Raw genomic sequence first — 12,535 nt, forward strand, 5'->3', positions numbered from 1 at the left:
ATATTTATGATATATTATTTTAATAATAAATATATAATACATTATATTTATATTATAATATTATAGTTATTTAGGCTTATATGTATATTAGTAACCTAAAATATATGATGGAAAAAAATTATTATATACATTATTATTAAAAATAAAACTTTCACACCATATTGAAACTTTGCCTGCTGCAGGGAATAATTTCTTTTATATATTATTATTAAAAAAAACTTTCACAACATATTGAAACCTTGCCTTCCCCAGGTTATAATAACAGTTCCTAATTGAAAGATCTTGCTATATATAGGAATATAAAAAATACAGACCAAGACCAGCGGATTAGCGTATCGTAGAGGGAACGCTCACTTATTTCGGACGCAAATTCCTGTATAAACTTGGACCAACCATTATTGTCTCGTCTGTTTAACGTATAGCCAATGAGTCGCTAGTGGTGATCCCACTTATTCCTAGCTACTTCGTGAATTTTTTTCCAATTGACCTCACAAATTTTAGGAAAAGGACATGGCACAGAGTTTGGAGGTCAGTGATTGTGAAGTTTGAACTTTAACGTTTGTTTGAGCGCGGAAAGTCTTGGATTCTAATTTGGTTTTACTTTTGGTTTAACTAGTCCCATTTTTTTATGATCAAATTTGTAGTCGTATACATCTGGAGTCTACAATAACATCGATTTGTTCTGCACCTATTATATCTAATAGCATTAATCTACTTTTTAACACCATCAAAACTTAAAATATAAAAATTTAAGAAACGAATAGAGTATGTACATGTACTGCAAACCTATTATAGTTGTGGAAAATGGTGATGAAAGTGCCAGCCTGTTCCAGAGAATGCTGCCAAAACATGATTGAAAGTGCCAGGCTGTTCCAGAAATTGCCTGGCCAAACCGCCAACCTGTTATGGTTGTGTAAAATGGCGATTGAAAGAGGCAGCATCTGTTTCAGAGAATACTTCTGAAACATCCAAAGCAAAATAATTGCAGTGGCACGATACGTATGGTTCAGCGCTTGGCCACATTTATATTTGAGAGTGACTTATCATCTAATTTAAAACAGCATATTCACGTTCATATTTGATTTCCTGCATTCAGCCGTGTCTGCGCTTCGTTGGGGTCGTTGGGGAGTAAGATGAGGTCAACGGAGTCGTTGTACATTCGGTGTTCCAACGGACTCGTGACTGGTGGTGCACCATCCTTTTCGTGCTTTGCTATCTCAAAGAGGTCCAATATTTTTAATCTCCCCCACTGTTAGTTTGATCGTCAGGGAAACGAGCATTCATTACGAAAGAACAAGAATATCAAACTAGCAATTGTCCCAAAAGGTACAAAGAGAGGTCGATAGAATTATTAAAAGCAAGAAACTTCTATAGATAGTCAAACATATACAAAGCTTGTTAGTGACCAAGGCAATAACCACCATGACCATCTAAAACAACAAAACCAAAACTAAACCATTCTTATCAATATATTAAGTTTAAAACGCGTTCATAAAAAATAAATAACCACTTACATTGCTGGTTGACACTACGATTAAAACATTAAGTAATTGTAATATGCTTTTCCACATTGTAATTTAATATTTTAAAAGTGTTGAGATTTTCTGTTTTATTAAATTTGGGAAAAATCTCATGTATGTGACAACAATAGGATTAGTTGCTATATTAGCTCCAGTATTTTTTGAGGAGTTAATGCATCCTATATTTATTGTGAGGGAATTTATGATTCAGTTTTATGCTCTCGCTATATAGAAATGTAATCCCGTAGAGGATTGTAAGAGTGTGTAGAGAAAGTAGAAAAAATAGGGGAGAGCTCAGAGTATGTGTGGATTATTAGATTTGTTGTAATCTCCTTTGAATAATAAGATTGCCGATGCCTCAGTTCTGGTGGACGTACCCCAGATTGGTTGGGTGAACCACGTTAAATCTCTCTGTTATGGTTTTGTGTGGTTTTTTGTGTGTGCTGTGTATGTTTATATTTATTTCAGCTGCACTTTGTTTAGTCTAACAAGTGGTATCAGAGCGGCGCAGCGAAGCGTGGTGGGCCCATAACCTGCGAGTCTCTGGTTGTGGAGCTGGTGCATGTGACAGATCGGCTAAAGGTGGAGTTTCGGCGATTGGCGCGGTTTTAGCAGAGACAGTCGCGCCAATTCTGGCAGTGAACGGGTTGGCGCGTTTTATTTTGGAACAGATGCGCCAATTGGCGCAAATCTGATACTTGTGCCAGAGATCCAATATTCAGATTGGCACGGAATCGACGGGATTAAGCGCGCCAATTTTGCGACACTTACACCGATTTTGCTCTGGCGCGGTTGATCGGCTGTCAGCGGAGCGCCAGGCAGTGGATTGTGTTTTAGGCACGGTTTTTTCGCTGTCAAGGAGCGCCCAGCAGATTTTCCCTCTGGTAAACTTGCAATTTTGGTTTTTTCTTTTAAAATTGTGATTACACTATACGACAGAGGCATTTTTTAATTCGGAATTAGAGATTGTTTGTTTGATACAACATGGAAAAAACTCAAAGTGCTCGTTTTGAGATCGAGAAGTTTAATGGAAGAAATAACTTCGAGATCTGGAAAGTGAAGATGCACGATCTGCTTGTGCAACAAGGCGTGGCGAAGGCGCTGTTCGGAAGATCCAAACAACCTTACCCGATGACAGATGATGAATGGAATGAATTTGATGGAAGAGCTCTGAGCGGTATTCGACTGTGTTTGGCGGATGATGTTTTGTTTAACATCGTGTCACAGAAAACTGCTGCTGGTTTGTGGACAAAGCTAGAGAAGCTGTACATGACAAAATCCTTGACCAATAGGATTCTTCTGAAGCGAAAATTGTACAGTCCGCGTATGAAGAAAGGTACAACTATTACTGATCATTTGAATGTCTTTAATACTCTCATGGTGCAATTAGAAAGTATAGAAGTAAAATTTGAATCGGAAGATAAATCTATAACTTTATTGTGCTCGTTGCCCGAGTCGTGGGATCATTTTGTTACTTCTATCAGTCTAAGTATATCAGAAACCCTTGAATTTGATGATATTGTTGGAGCTTTGTTGTCCGAAGAGACAAGGAAGAGGTCAAATGCCGACACCTCTACATCAGAATCAATGATGGCTAGAGGTCGTTCGAGAGAAAGACGCTCTGGTAAACACAGCGACTCACGATCAAAATCGAAAGGGAAGAAGAGTAAGGTAAAGTGCTCGTTTTGTGGCAAATCGGGACATTTGAAGAAGGATTGTTGGAAGAGATAGCAAGCATCCAAAGAAGACTCTTCGACAGCGAAGCAAGAAGCAAACATGACAGATACAGGTTTGGCATCTGGTTCAGGTATGAGTGATGAAGTGTTATCAGTTAATTTGTCAAATCATGATCAACATTGGTTGTTAGATTCTGGTGCATCAAACCACATGTGTATTCATAGAGAATGGTTTAAGACGTATAGATCAATTAATGATGGAGTCGTGTACATGGGTAATGATGTCACATGTAATATTGTGGGAATAGGGAGTATACAGCTGCAAATGTCTGATGCGACAAACAAAATGTTAGGTAATGTAAGACATGTACCAGATTTAAGGAAAAATCTAATTTCACTAGGAGCACTTGACACAAATGGATATAAAACTATAATTCAAGGTGGAGTAATGAAAATTTACAAAGGTATTTTACTAGTAATGAAAGCTAAGAAGGTGGGAAATCTATTTCAGTTAGAAGGAAGAACAGGGTCAGATCATGTGTCTACGGTGTCTGAACATGACAGTAGTTCCATTCGCTTATGGCATCAAAGGTTGGGCCATATGAGCAAAAGAGGGTTAAAAATTTTGGCTGATCACAAGTTACTTCCTAATCTAAAGTCAGGAAAGTTAGATTTCTATAAACATTGTCTGTTTGGAAAACAAAGTAAGCAAAATTTTAAAACATGCAAACATATTAGTAAAGGAATACTTGATTATATCCATTCAGATGTCTAGCCCCTACAACTTCATATGGTGGCTCGTCATATTTTGTATCATTTATTGATAATTTCTCTAGGAAAGTGTGGGTCTACATGTTAAAGAAGAAGTCTGATGTTTTTACATTTTTCAAGCAGTTTAGAGCATTGGTAGAAAACATCACTGGTAGAACTATAAAATGTTTAAGAACTGAAAATGGTGGTGAGTTTTCTTCCAAGGAGTTTGAAAACTATTGCAAGGATGCAGAGATCGAGAGACATAAGACCACTGTTTATAGTCCTCAGCAAAATGGAGTTGTTGAACGCATGAATATGACTCTTTTAGAGAGAGCAAGGAGTACGCTGAATAATGCTGGTTTGCAGAAGGAATTGTGGACAGAAGCGGTGGCTACAGCTTGTTATGTGATAAATCGATCACCATCCATGGCAATAGATTGCAAGATTCCTCAAGAGGTATGGAAAGGTCACCCTTGTGATTATTCTAAACTCAGAGTGTTTGGTTGTGATGCATATGCTCTAGTGCCTAAACATCAACAAACTAAATTAGATCCAAAGTCAAAAAGGTATATCTTTGTTGGATATGGTGATGGAACAAAGGGATATAGATTGTGAGATCCTACTACTCGCAAGATCATCTTCAACAGAGATGTAAAGTTTAATGAATCCTCTCTTGTACAGTTAGATGTAGATAATAGATTGAAACAGGATGATGTATCTGATTTTCAGCACATTCAGTTTGAAAGCACTTCTAATGATAGTCATGATGACCATAGTTCAGATACTAGTCATTAACAGGTTTCAGAATTAGATCATGAATAGGGTTCAGATGTATATCATGAATAGGTCCTAGATGCTGATCATGAAGAAGTTCCTACAGATGGTAATCAGCCAATTGTGGAAGCACCAGAAACATCCTTAAGGAGGTCTACAAGAATCAAACGCCCTCCTAGAAGGTATGATGATTATGTTACTTTAGTGGCTTTAACCGCTAACGATGATGAACCTTTGTGTTATCAGGAAGCTGTAGAAGGTTCGAAAAGGGAAAAGTGGAAAGAATCTATGAAGGATGAGATGATGGTATTACACAAGAATGGCACATGGCATCTGGTTGAACTTTCGAAAGACAGGAAAACTGTGAGATGTAAATGGGTTTTCAAGTTGAAACGGTGTGTGAATGATACTGAGGACAGGTACAAAGTGAGGCCGGTCGCAAAAGGTTTTTCTCAGAAAGCAGGCATTGACTTTCATGAGATTTTTTCACCAGTTGTTAAAATAGTTTCAATTATAATTGTGTTAGCATTAGTCGCTTTGCTTGATTTAGAATTGCAGCAACTAGATGTTAAGACTGCATTTTTACATGGAGACTTAGATGAGGAAATTTATATGGAACAATCGGAAGGGTTTGTATAGCATCGCAATAAGAAATTTGTCACCTTGGCAATGGTACAAGAAGTTTGATTCTTTCATGTTGAGTCAGAAATATATAAGAAGTGAATATGATCATTGTGTTTATTTTAAGCAATTAAATGATGGCATGTTCATTATCTTAGTGTTATATTTTGACGATATGCTTTTATCAAGCAAAAACATAGTGTAGATCAACATGTTAAAGGCTCAGATGGCTAGGACGTTTGATATGAAAGATCTCGGAGCAGTAAGACAAATTTTGGGCATGGAGATTTTCAGAGACAGGAGCAACGGTAAGTTGTGGCTATCACAACAGAAGTATGTTGAGAAAATACTCTTGAGGTTTGGTATGAACAATGTGAAGCCTGTTTCAGTTCGTTTAGCTTCCCATTTTAAGCTTTCTTCCAGTTTATGTCCTAATACATATGAAGAAAAGGAATATATGTCTCGAATTCTGTATGCTAATGTAGTAGGATGTTTGATATATGCGATGGTTTGTACTCGATCAGATATTTCACATGCAGTTGGGGTTGTCAGCAGGTATATGGAAAATCCAGGTAAAGAACACTGGTCAGCAGTGAAATGGGTGCTTCGGTATTTGAAAGGAACAAGTGATTATTGTATCACTTATAATAAAAGCAGTGAATTTGTTTGTGGATATGTTGATTCCGATTTTGCAGGTGATTTGGATAAGAGAAGGTCAACTTCAGGATATGTCTTTACTCTTGCAAGTGGAGCTATTAGCTGGATGTCAAAGCTACAGAATATTGTTGCTTTATCCACTACTGAAGCAGAATACATAGCTGCTTCACATGCTTGCAAACAAGGGGTTTGGTTGAAAGGTTTGATTGGTGAGTTTGGGAGGTTACAGGACAACATCAAGTTATTTTGTGATAGTCAAAGTGCAATTCACTTGGCTAAGAATCCAGCCTATCATAGTAAATCAAAGCATATATCAATCGAGTACCATTTTGTAAGACATGTTATCACTGAAAGGGGTGTTTCTCTTGAAAAGGTGCATATGAAAGAAAACTGTGCAGATATGTTCACGAAACCAGTTTTGTTAGAGAAGCTGTGTTAGTGTCTGGCTTCTCTTGGCTTGCAGAAAAGATAAAAATAATAAATGAACAAGGCATCAGGCTAATTGTTGTCAAGGTGGAGATTGTTGAGATTTTCTGTTTTATTAAATTTGGGAAAAATCTCATGTATGTGACAACAATAGGATTAGTTGCTATATTAGCTCCAATATTTTTTGAGGAGGAGTTAATGCATCCTATATTTGTTGTGAGGGAATTTATGATTTAGTTTTATACTCCAACTATATAGAAATGTAATCCCGTAGATTATTGTAAGAGTGTGTAGAGAAAGTAGAGAAAATAGGGGAGAGATGAGAGTATGTGCAGATTATTAGATTTGTTGTAATCTCCTTTGAATAATAAGATTGCCGATGCCTCTGTTCTGGTGGACGTAGCCTAGATTGGTTGGGTGAACCACGTTAAATCTCTGTGTTATGGTTTTGTGTGGTTTTTTGTATGTGTTGTGTATGTTTATATTTATTTCAGTTGCGCTTTGTTTAGTCTAACAAAAATAACCGCGCGTAATCTAATCTATTTCTATTTTCAACTTGTAAACTCATTAATTATTTCTAAAATTGCTATCCACTTATACCATATATAAAACCACCTTAATCAATAATGATAACCCCTCAAATGAAGGTCAGATCAACAATGGTTAATTTCAAATAAGAAAAAACATTATTTACTTAAACCATGAGTGTTGAAAAAGGATTATTTAAATAGATTGTATAAACATTAACCATTCCGCAATATCAACATTATTTACTTGGATTATGTCAACATTTACCATTGCGTGTATTTCGAATTAAAAGACATTATTTTTTATTTATTTTATAGGTAAACATAGAAATAGAAATCTGGAAGGTAACCATAACGAGATGGAAATAAGGTAGGCCCCGTAATTGTATAGTGCGATTAGAAAGTCAAATTATGATACTTTTAAACCAATACTTATTGTATTCATATGTGATGTTTAATGAAATACAATTAATTTTGTGATCTATAAATAATTTTATAACTATTTTTATTTAAACATTGATAATAATAATAATAATAATAATAATATAATTAACAATAATAATTAATAATAATATAATTTAAATGACAAAATATAAAGATTTATAGGAATGACCAAAACAACCCAATCTGCAAATTGACAATCAACAACTAGCTTATGGAAATAGACCACGTTCCAAGCACTAAATTCAAGATTTTCCTTGTCCTTAACAACAGGAGAGTGATAATACTTCTTGTAGAAGCATCGTAATCCAACAACCAACACCATAGCTGTTGCAGAAACAAGGATGCGACAGAGTATCCATGTCATCAAATGATGATCCTCCTTTTCTAAGACACGGGGTTTGATATCTTGAAAATCTTGGACATTCCCCTAGAGTTGATTGCTGGATAGATCAAGGCATCTGAGGTTTTGGAGATCACCCATTTGCATAGGTATTTCACCAGAAATATCATTTCCTTTCAAGTTAAGCTCTGTAAGTTGTTTCAGAGACCCAATACTCGACGAAATGTTACCAGAAAGTAAATTTACTTGCATACCCAATACATCAAGATTATGTAATCCATAAAGCGCATCTGGTATACTTCCTAAAAATTTATTATTGCTAGCATTGAAAACAGATAAAAGCCCTACCTTGGCAATCTCAGATGGAAGCTTACCTGAAAATCTATTACAGTCAATTTGTAGGTTAGATAAATTTGTAGCATTGCCAATATCTTTAGAAATTCTTCCTTCAAAGCTGTTAGAATTGAGATGTAGCAGCGAAACTCTTCGCAATCCCTATTCCAAAATAAAAAATATCAGTTTTTTACCTCAATCATTTCTATTCCAAAATATTTCAGAAATCGAAATAAACCCCGCAAATAAAACTGCAAACAAATTAGCCTACCTAGAAGTATGTTCTCTTTTGCATTGCATTTATGCTAAAAGGAAATGAAATGCAAAAAAACAGGGTGATATTGCATATGAAAATAAATGGATAAAAAACCGGGTGATATTGTAAATGAGAATAAAAGGATTTGGACTTTCTTGTATATGGTGTTTCAGTTTCAATGCCAAAAATCTGCTAGAGTGGGTAAGAGGAAAGCGATTAATGTTTGTTGGAGACTCAATAAGTCAAAACCAATGGGAATTCATGGTCTGCATGCTTCAAGCAGTGATTCCTAGCAATAATAAAACTGTTAGTCAACAAGCTTCAATATTCAAGGCCCTGGTAAGCTGATAAATGTAGTTTCCATGGATAGTTGTGCATTTGATTATATGGTGAGTAATGAAGTCTTACAATCTTCTTTCTCTTAAAAGGATTATGATGCTTCTGTGGAGTTTTCTGGGCTCCACTTCTGGAAACAAGTTTAAGATTTTGACACAAGGTACACCATAGTTATTGTGATTAATGCGTGTGTAAACTAAAATGGTGCAACGTAAAAGTAGGGTATTGTTCTGTAGTAGTTTCTTGATCTAGTCTAAAAACTGTATGCATATTCGTTCCACAGACAAGATTTCCAGAGCACATTGAGATGCATTGCCATCTGCTAAAAATTCTTGGGGATGATGAAGCAGCCAGTCATGACATGGGAAGGCAACATAAAGCTAGATCATCCTTTGTGATTTCAAAATGGAATTATTTATCTGCTCTTAAGAAGGTGGACACTGCAATGCATAAGATACTTTTGTTTGTAAATGGAACTTTGCAATGCCTGCACATCATTTGTACCAATTGAATGCCTTTGTTTAGGATCTGTAATTTGTATTTTGTTATGGATCATTGGAAAAAGGTATATCGGTTTGACACAAGCTACGCTAGAGGTATCATGATTAATGCAAATATAAACTAAAAATGGTTCAACATAAAAGTAGGGTATAGTTCTCGAGTAAGTTTATTCTAAAACTTATTCTGAGGTATATGTCCACATCCTCATAGAGCTAGGGGTTCGAATAATGGTTCATCTATCCAAGGTTCAATTTCACTCCATGAAACTCCCAACATACAATTAAATTGATCCCAAAATCCTACCATCAACCAAGAAAATGCAGCAACCACAATGAAATGCTTTGGGGTTAAAATGACCAAAAAGACATGAAGGCACTGGATAGTCTTCAAATAAAAGAGAAACAATTGAAAAAAACAAAAATGACACAAAGAGAGACAAAGAAAAGTAGGGGAACCTAACAAATATAGAGGAAAAGAAAAATAAGAGGAGAAATTGAGTATAACTGATGAAAAGTGAAATGACCGATGATAAAATTTCAGCAGATTTCAACAGTGAAAATTAGTGGAATATAGAAGCACCAGTCAGAAAATGTGAAGCACCACATAAATTAAGTGACCAGCAAAACATCAAATTTCGAAGTTCACATGCTCTGTTTCAAATCCTCTATATCATATAAGTTTTGCCTGCCAATTGACATTCCCAATCTGGTTAGGGCATTTCAAGAAAGTCCAGAGGGTGGATAGATGAGCAAGTCAAAGCAAAACCAAAGACAATTTGACCTTGCAGATGAGAAAAATTTTAAACCTGTAAAATGGATGGTTAAAGCCTAAGCGACCACAACAATAACAAAAAAAAATTCAAACACAAATAAGATTCCATGTAAATGTAAGCACTGCAAATATTAAATTAAAGAGGGGCGGAAAAGAGTGAAGTTAAACGAGAATGCTAACGGAGAAGGCTATAAAAACGGTAAATGGGAAGGCTAACAACAAATCAAAACATAGCGAAGAAAGACACCAGAAATGAGAAAGCTAGATGAAACATAAAAGAAAAACTAATTAATGATTTTACCAAAATGGCATTAATCCTTAACCAAAATTTAATGCAGTTTGTAGCCCCACTAGCCTATTTTTTATCATATCCAGTATCTAACATTTCCTCATTGTGTTGTGCTGCAACAGGGACAACATCTTTGCCTTAGAATCCCAAACCTGAATCATAAATAAAGTAATCAGTTGTGTTTCTTTGTATCATGCAACACAAATCAAACCAAATTAGGATTTAAGAGATCAAGGAACTTACACTCACCATTCATTTTCATAACTAAGTTGTATGTATTTATTGGAGAGTTAAAATTAAGAGAGGAGATAGGGGAAAGGATTCATCATTCAACTGACATTACTCTGTATTTAATATATTTGATTTTGTTAGTATTGTTGTCATATTATTAGAATTTGCAACTGAGAACAACATAACTTTTAATTGGTCTTATTATTTCATTGCTCAGAAATATAGGCTATATCTAAAAAGGTTAAGTGGAGTGGCACAACAGCAAAGTGGAATGAACTCTTCTTTTGGGGGAACTACAGAAGCAGGTGTTGGACCTATGGGTTTACTTAGAAGGCTGGATCTTCAAAGGCTTGCGGCATCAGGTCAAATGTCACCTCAAGCACTAGTGACATTACGAGCTAAACTTCTTAGACAAGTGAATCCAAACAATGGGTTGGGCCTGCCAAACATTGCTCGGACACTGCTTTTACAAGCAGCATTTCATGGTGTAAACTGTAATCCTTTAAATAGAGGGAAATTTGGGCAACCATTGATGAACAGTCAGGGAAATTTACTTCAGGGACTCGCGAGAAGCATAGAGCTGAAGCAATTTTTCCAGCCACAACAACATATTCCTTCCTTTGGAAATTTGGGTTTACCAACCAATGATACATCTGCAGGATTTTCTATGTTGCAACAGCAACACAATAGAGGTGCAGAAGTTGGCAGTGTGGATTGTGGGATGAACAACAATGGAGCATCTAATCCTAAAAACAATGCGATGGTGATGGAATTGATACAGCAACAACAGCTACATCAAATAAACCAACAACAACAACAACTGCAGAGATCTGCAGCACAACAGCAACCTGGCAGACAACTTCAAGGTTCTCAGCTTCACAGTGGACAAGTCCTGAAGTTGCCATCTGCCAGTATTGTTGGGCCACAAGTCCTTCCAAATGAATTTAGGGGGAGGGCTACTTTATCTTCTCTAGGCAATGGTAATAGCAGTCTTGGCAAAAATATTATTGGTGCTCCTCGTTCAGGGCAATTAAACTGTATGCCAATGCCAGCAGATGGCCTGGGTGCAACTGAATCTAATGTACCAGAAGGAATTGGACAGATGTCAACTGTAGACTATAAGAGCCAGAATGTGCACATTCTCCAAGGAAATGATTATTCCATTTCCAGTACTGTTTGTTTATCTTCCCCTTTAACAACATCTGATATTGAAGGTGGAATGAACATTTCAGAAATTAACAGAAGACATGGACAAATGTTGAGGGCTTTGGTCCTATTATACTGTTCATCTACGGACTAAGTTCCTCCCTCGAGCCATCACTCCCCCTCGAACCTCGTCTATCTTCTGTATTTAGATTCAATATGAGTCAATAAACTCCCACTAGATGCATCTAAAACATGGCGTACTGGGGGAAGAAACATTGCAGGCGCAAAATGCAGGTTAAAATGGTACAGATTCATCAGGGGATGTTGGTGGATTGTCACCACATATTATATTATAATTTATACTCATACCTCGCATTTTGGGACTTCATCTTTTTCTTATGAATCAATCGATCAGACTCTTGCAAAGTAGTCCCATCAGCCGGCCTCTGGTAAAGGATATTTGTTTTTTTTAATTAGGCTGAGAGCAGTCAGTCTCGATGTTGGATGGAAGGATCATTATCATTTGTTCACTTATAAGATACTATTATCGCTAGGATTGTGCAACCGTGGCGGCAACAATTTCTCCTTACCCCGGAAGTGAACTAGGTCATTCTTGTGGCCATGTTTCCTCTTAGTCGCCACGCTTCTCCATTTCCTACCTCACATTTTCTCATTTCTTTACACAAAACATTTAAAACAAAAAGTAGATTTCTTTGGAGATTTGATCAGTTAGGGTTTCTTCTTCTGTAGCGATAAAATTTACAAAGCGTTGCTAGGGTAATTTATATAATACAGCCAGGAATCAGGAAAAACCAAAGCATTGCTAGGGTAATTTATATAATACAGATAGGAATCAGGAAAAACCAAAGCATTGCTAGGGTAATTTATATAATACAGCCAGGAATCAGGAAAAAGAGAATGGGATCAGAAAATC

At 36.2% G+C, this 12,535-nt stretch overlaps 1 protein-coding gene across 1 annotated transcript; it reads left to right on the top strand.

The window, feature by feature from the left end:
* The first annotated feature begins 804 nt into the window (after nt 1-804).
* LOC149224526 (uncharacterized) lies at nt 805-11,755 on the top strand. Its single transcript, XM_089388207.1, has 5 exons — nt 805-908; nt 1,097-1,225; nt 2,092-2,170; nt 2,228-2,404; nt 10,673-11,755. The coding sequence occupies exons 1-5, from the start codon at nt 805-807 to the stop codon at nt 11,753-11,755; spliced, it is 1,572 nt and encodes a 523-aa protein (XP_089244333.1).
* Nucleotides 11,756-12,535: the final 780 nt, after the last annotated feature.

Source organism: Pinus tabuliformis, chromosome Q (assembly GCF_031772625.1).
Source record: "Pinus tabuliformis cultivar Carrire ecotype Pingquan chromosome Q, CPIR1, whole genome shotgun sequence".
In the NCBI taxonomy this organism is placed as follows: Eukaryota; Viridiplantae; Streptophyta; class Pinopsida; order Pinales; family Pinaceae; genus Pinus; species Pinus tabuliformis.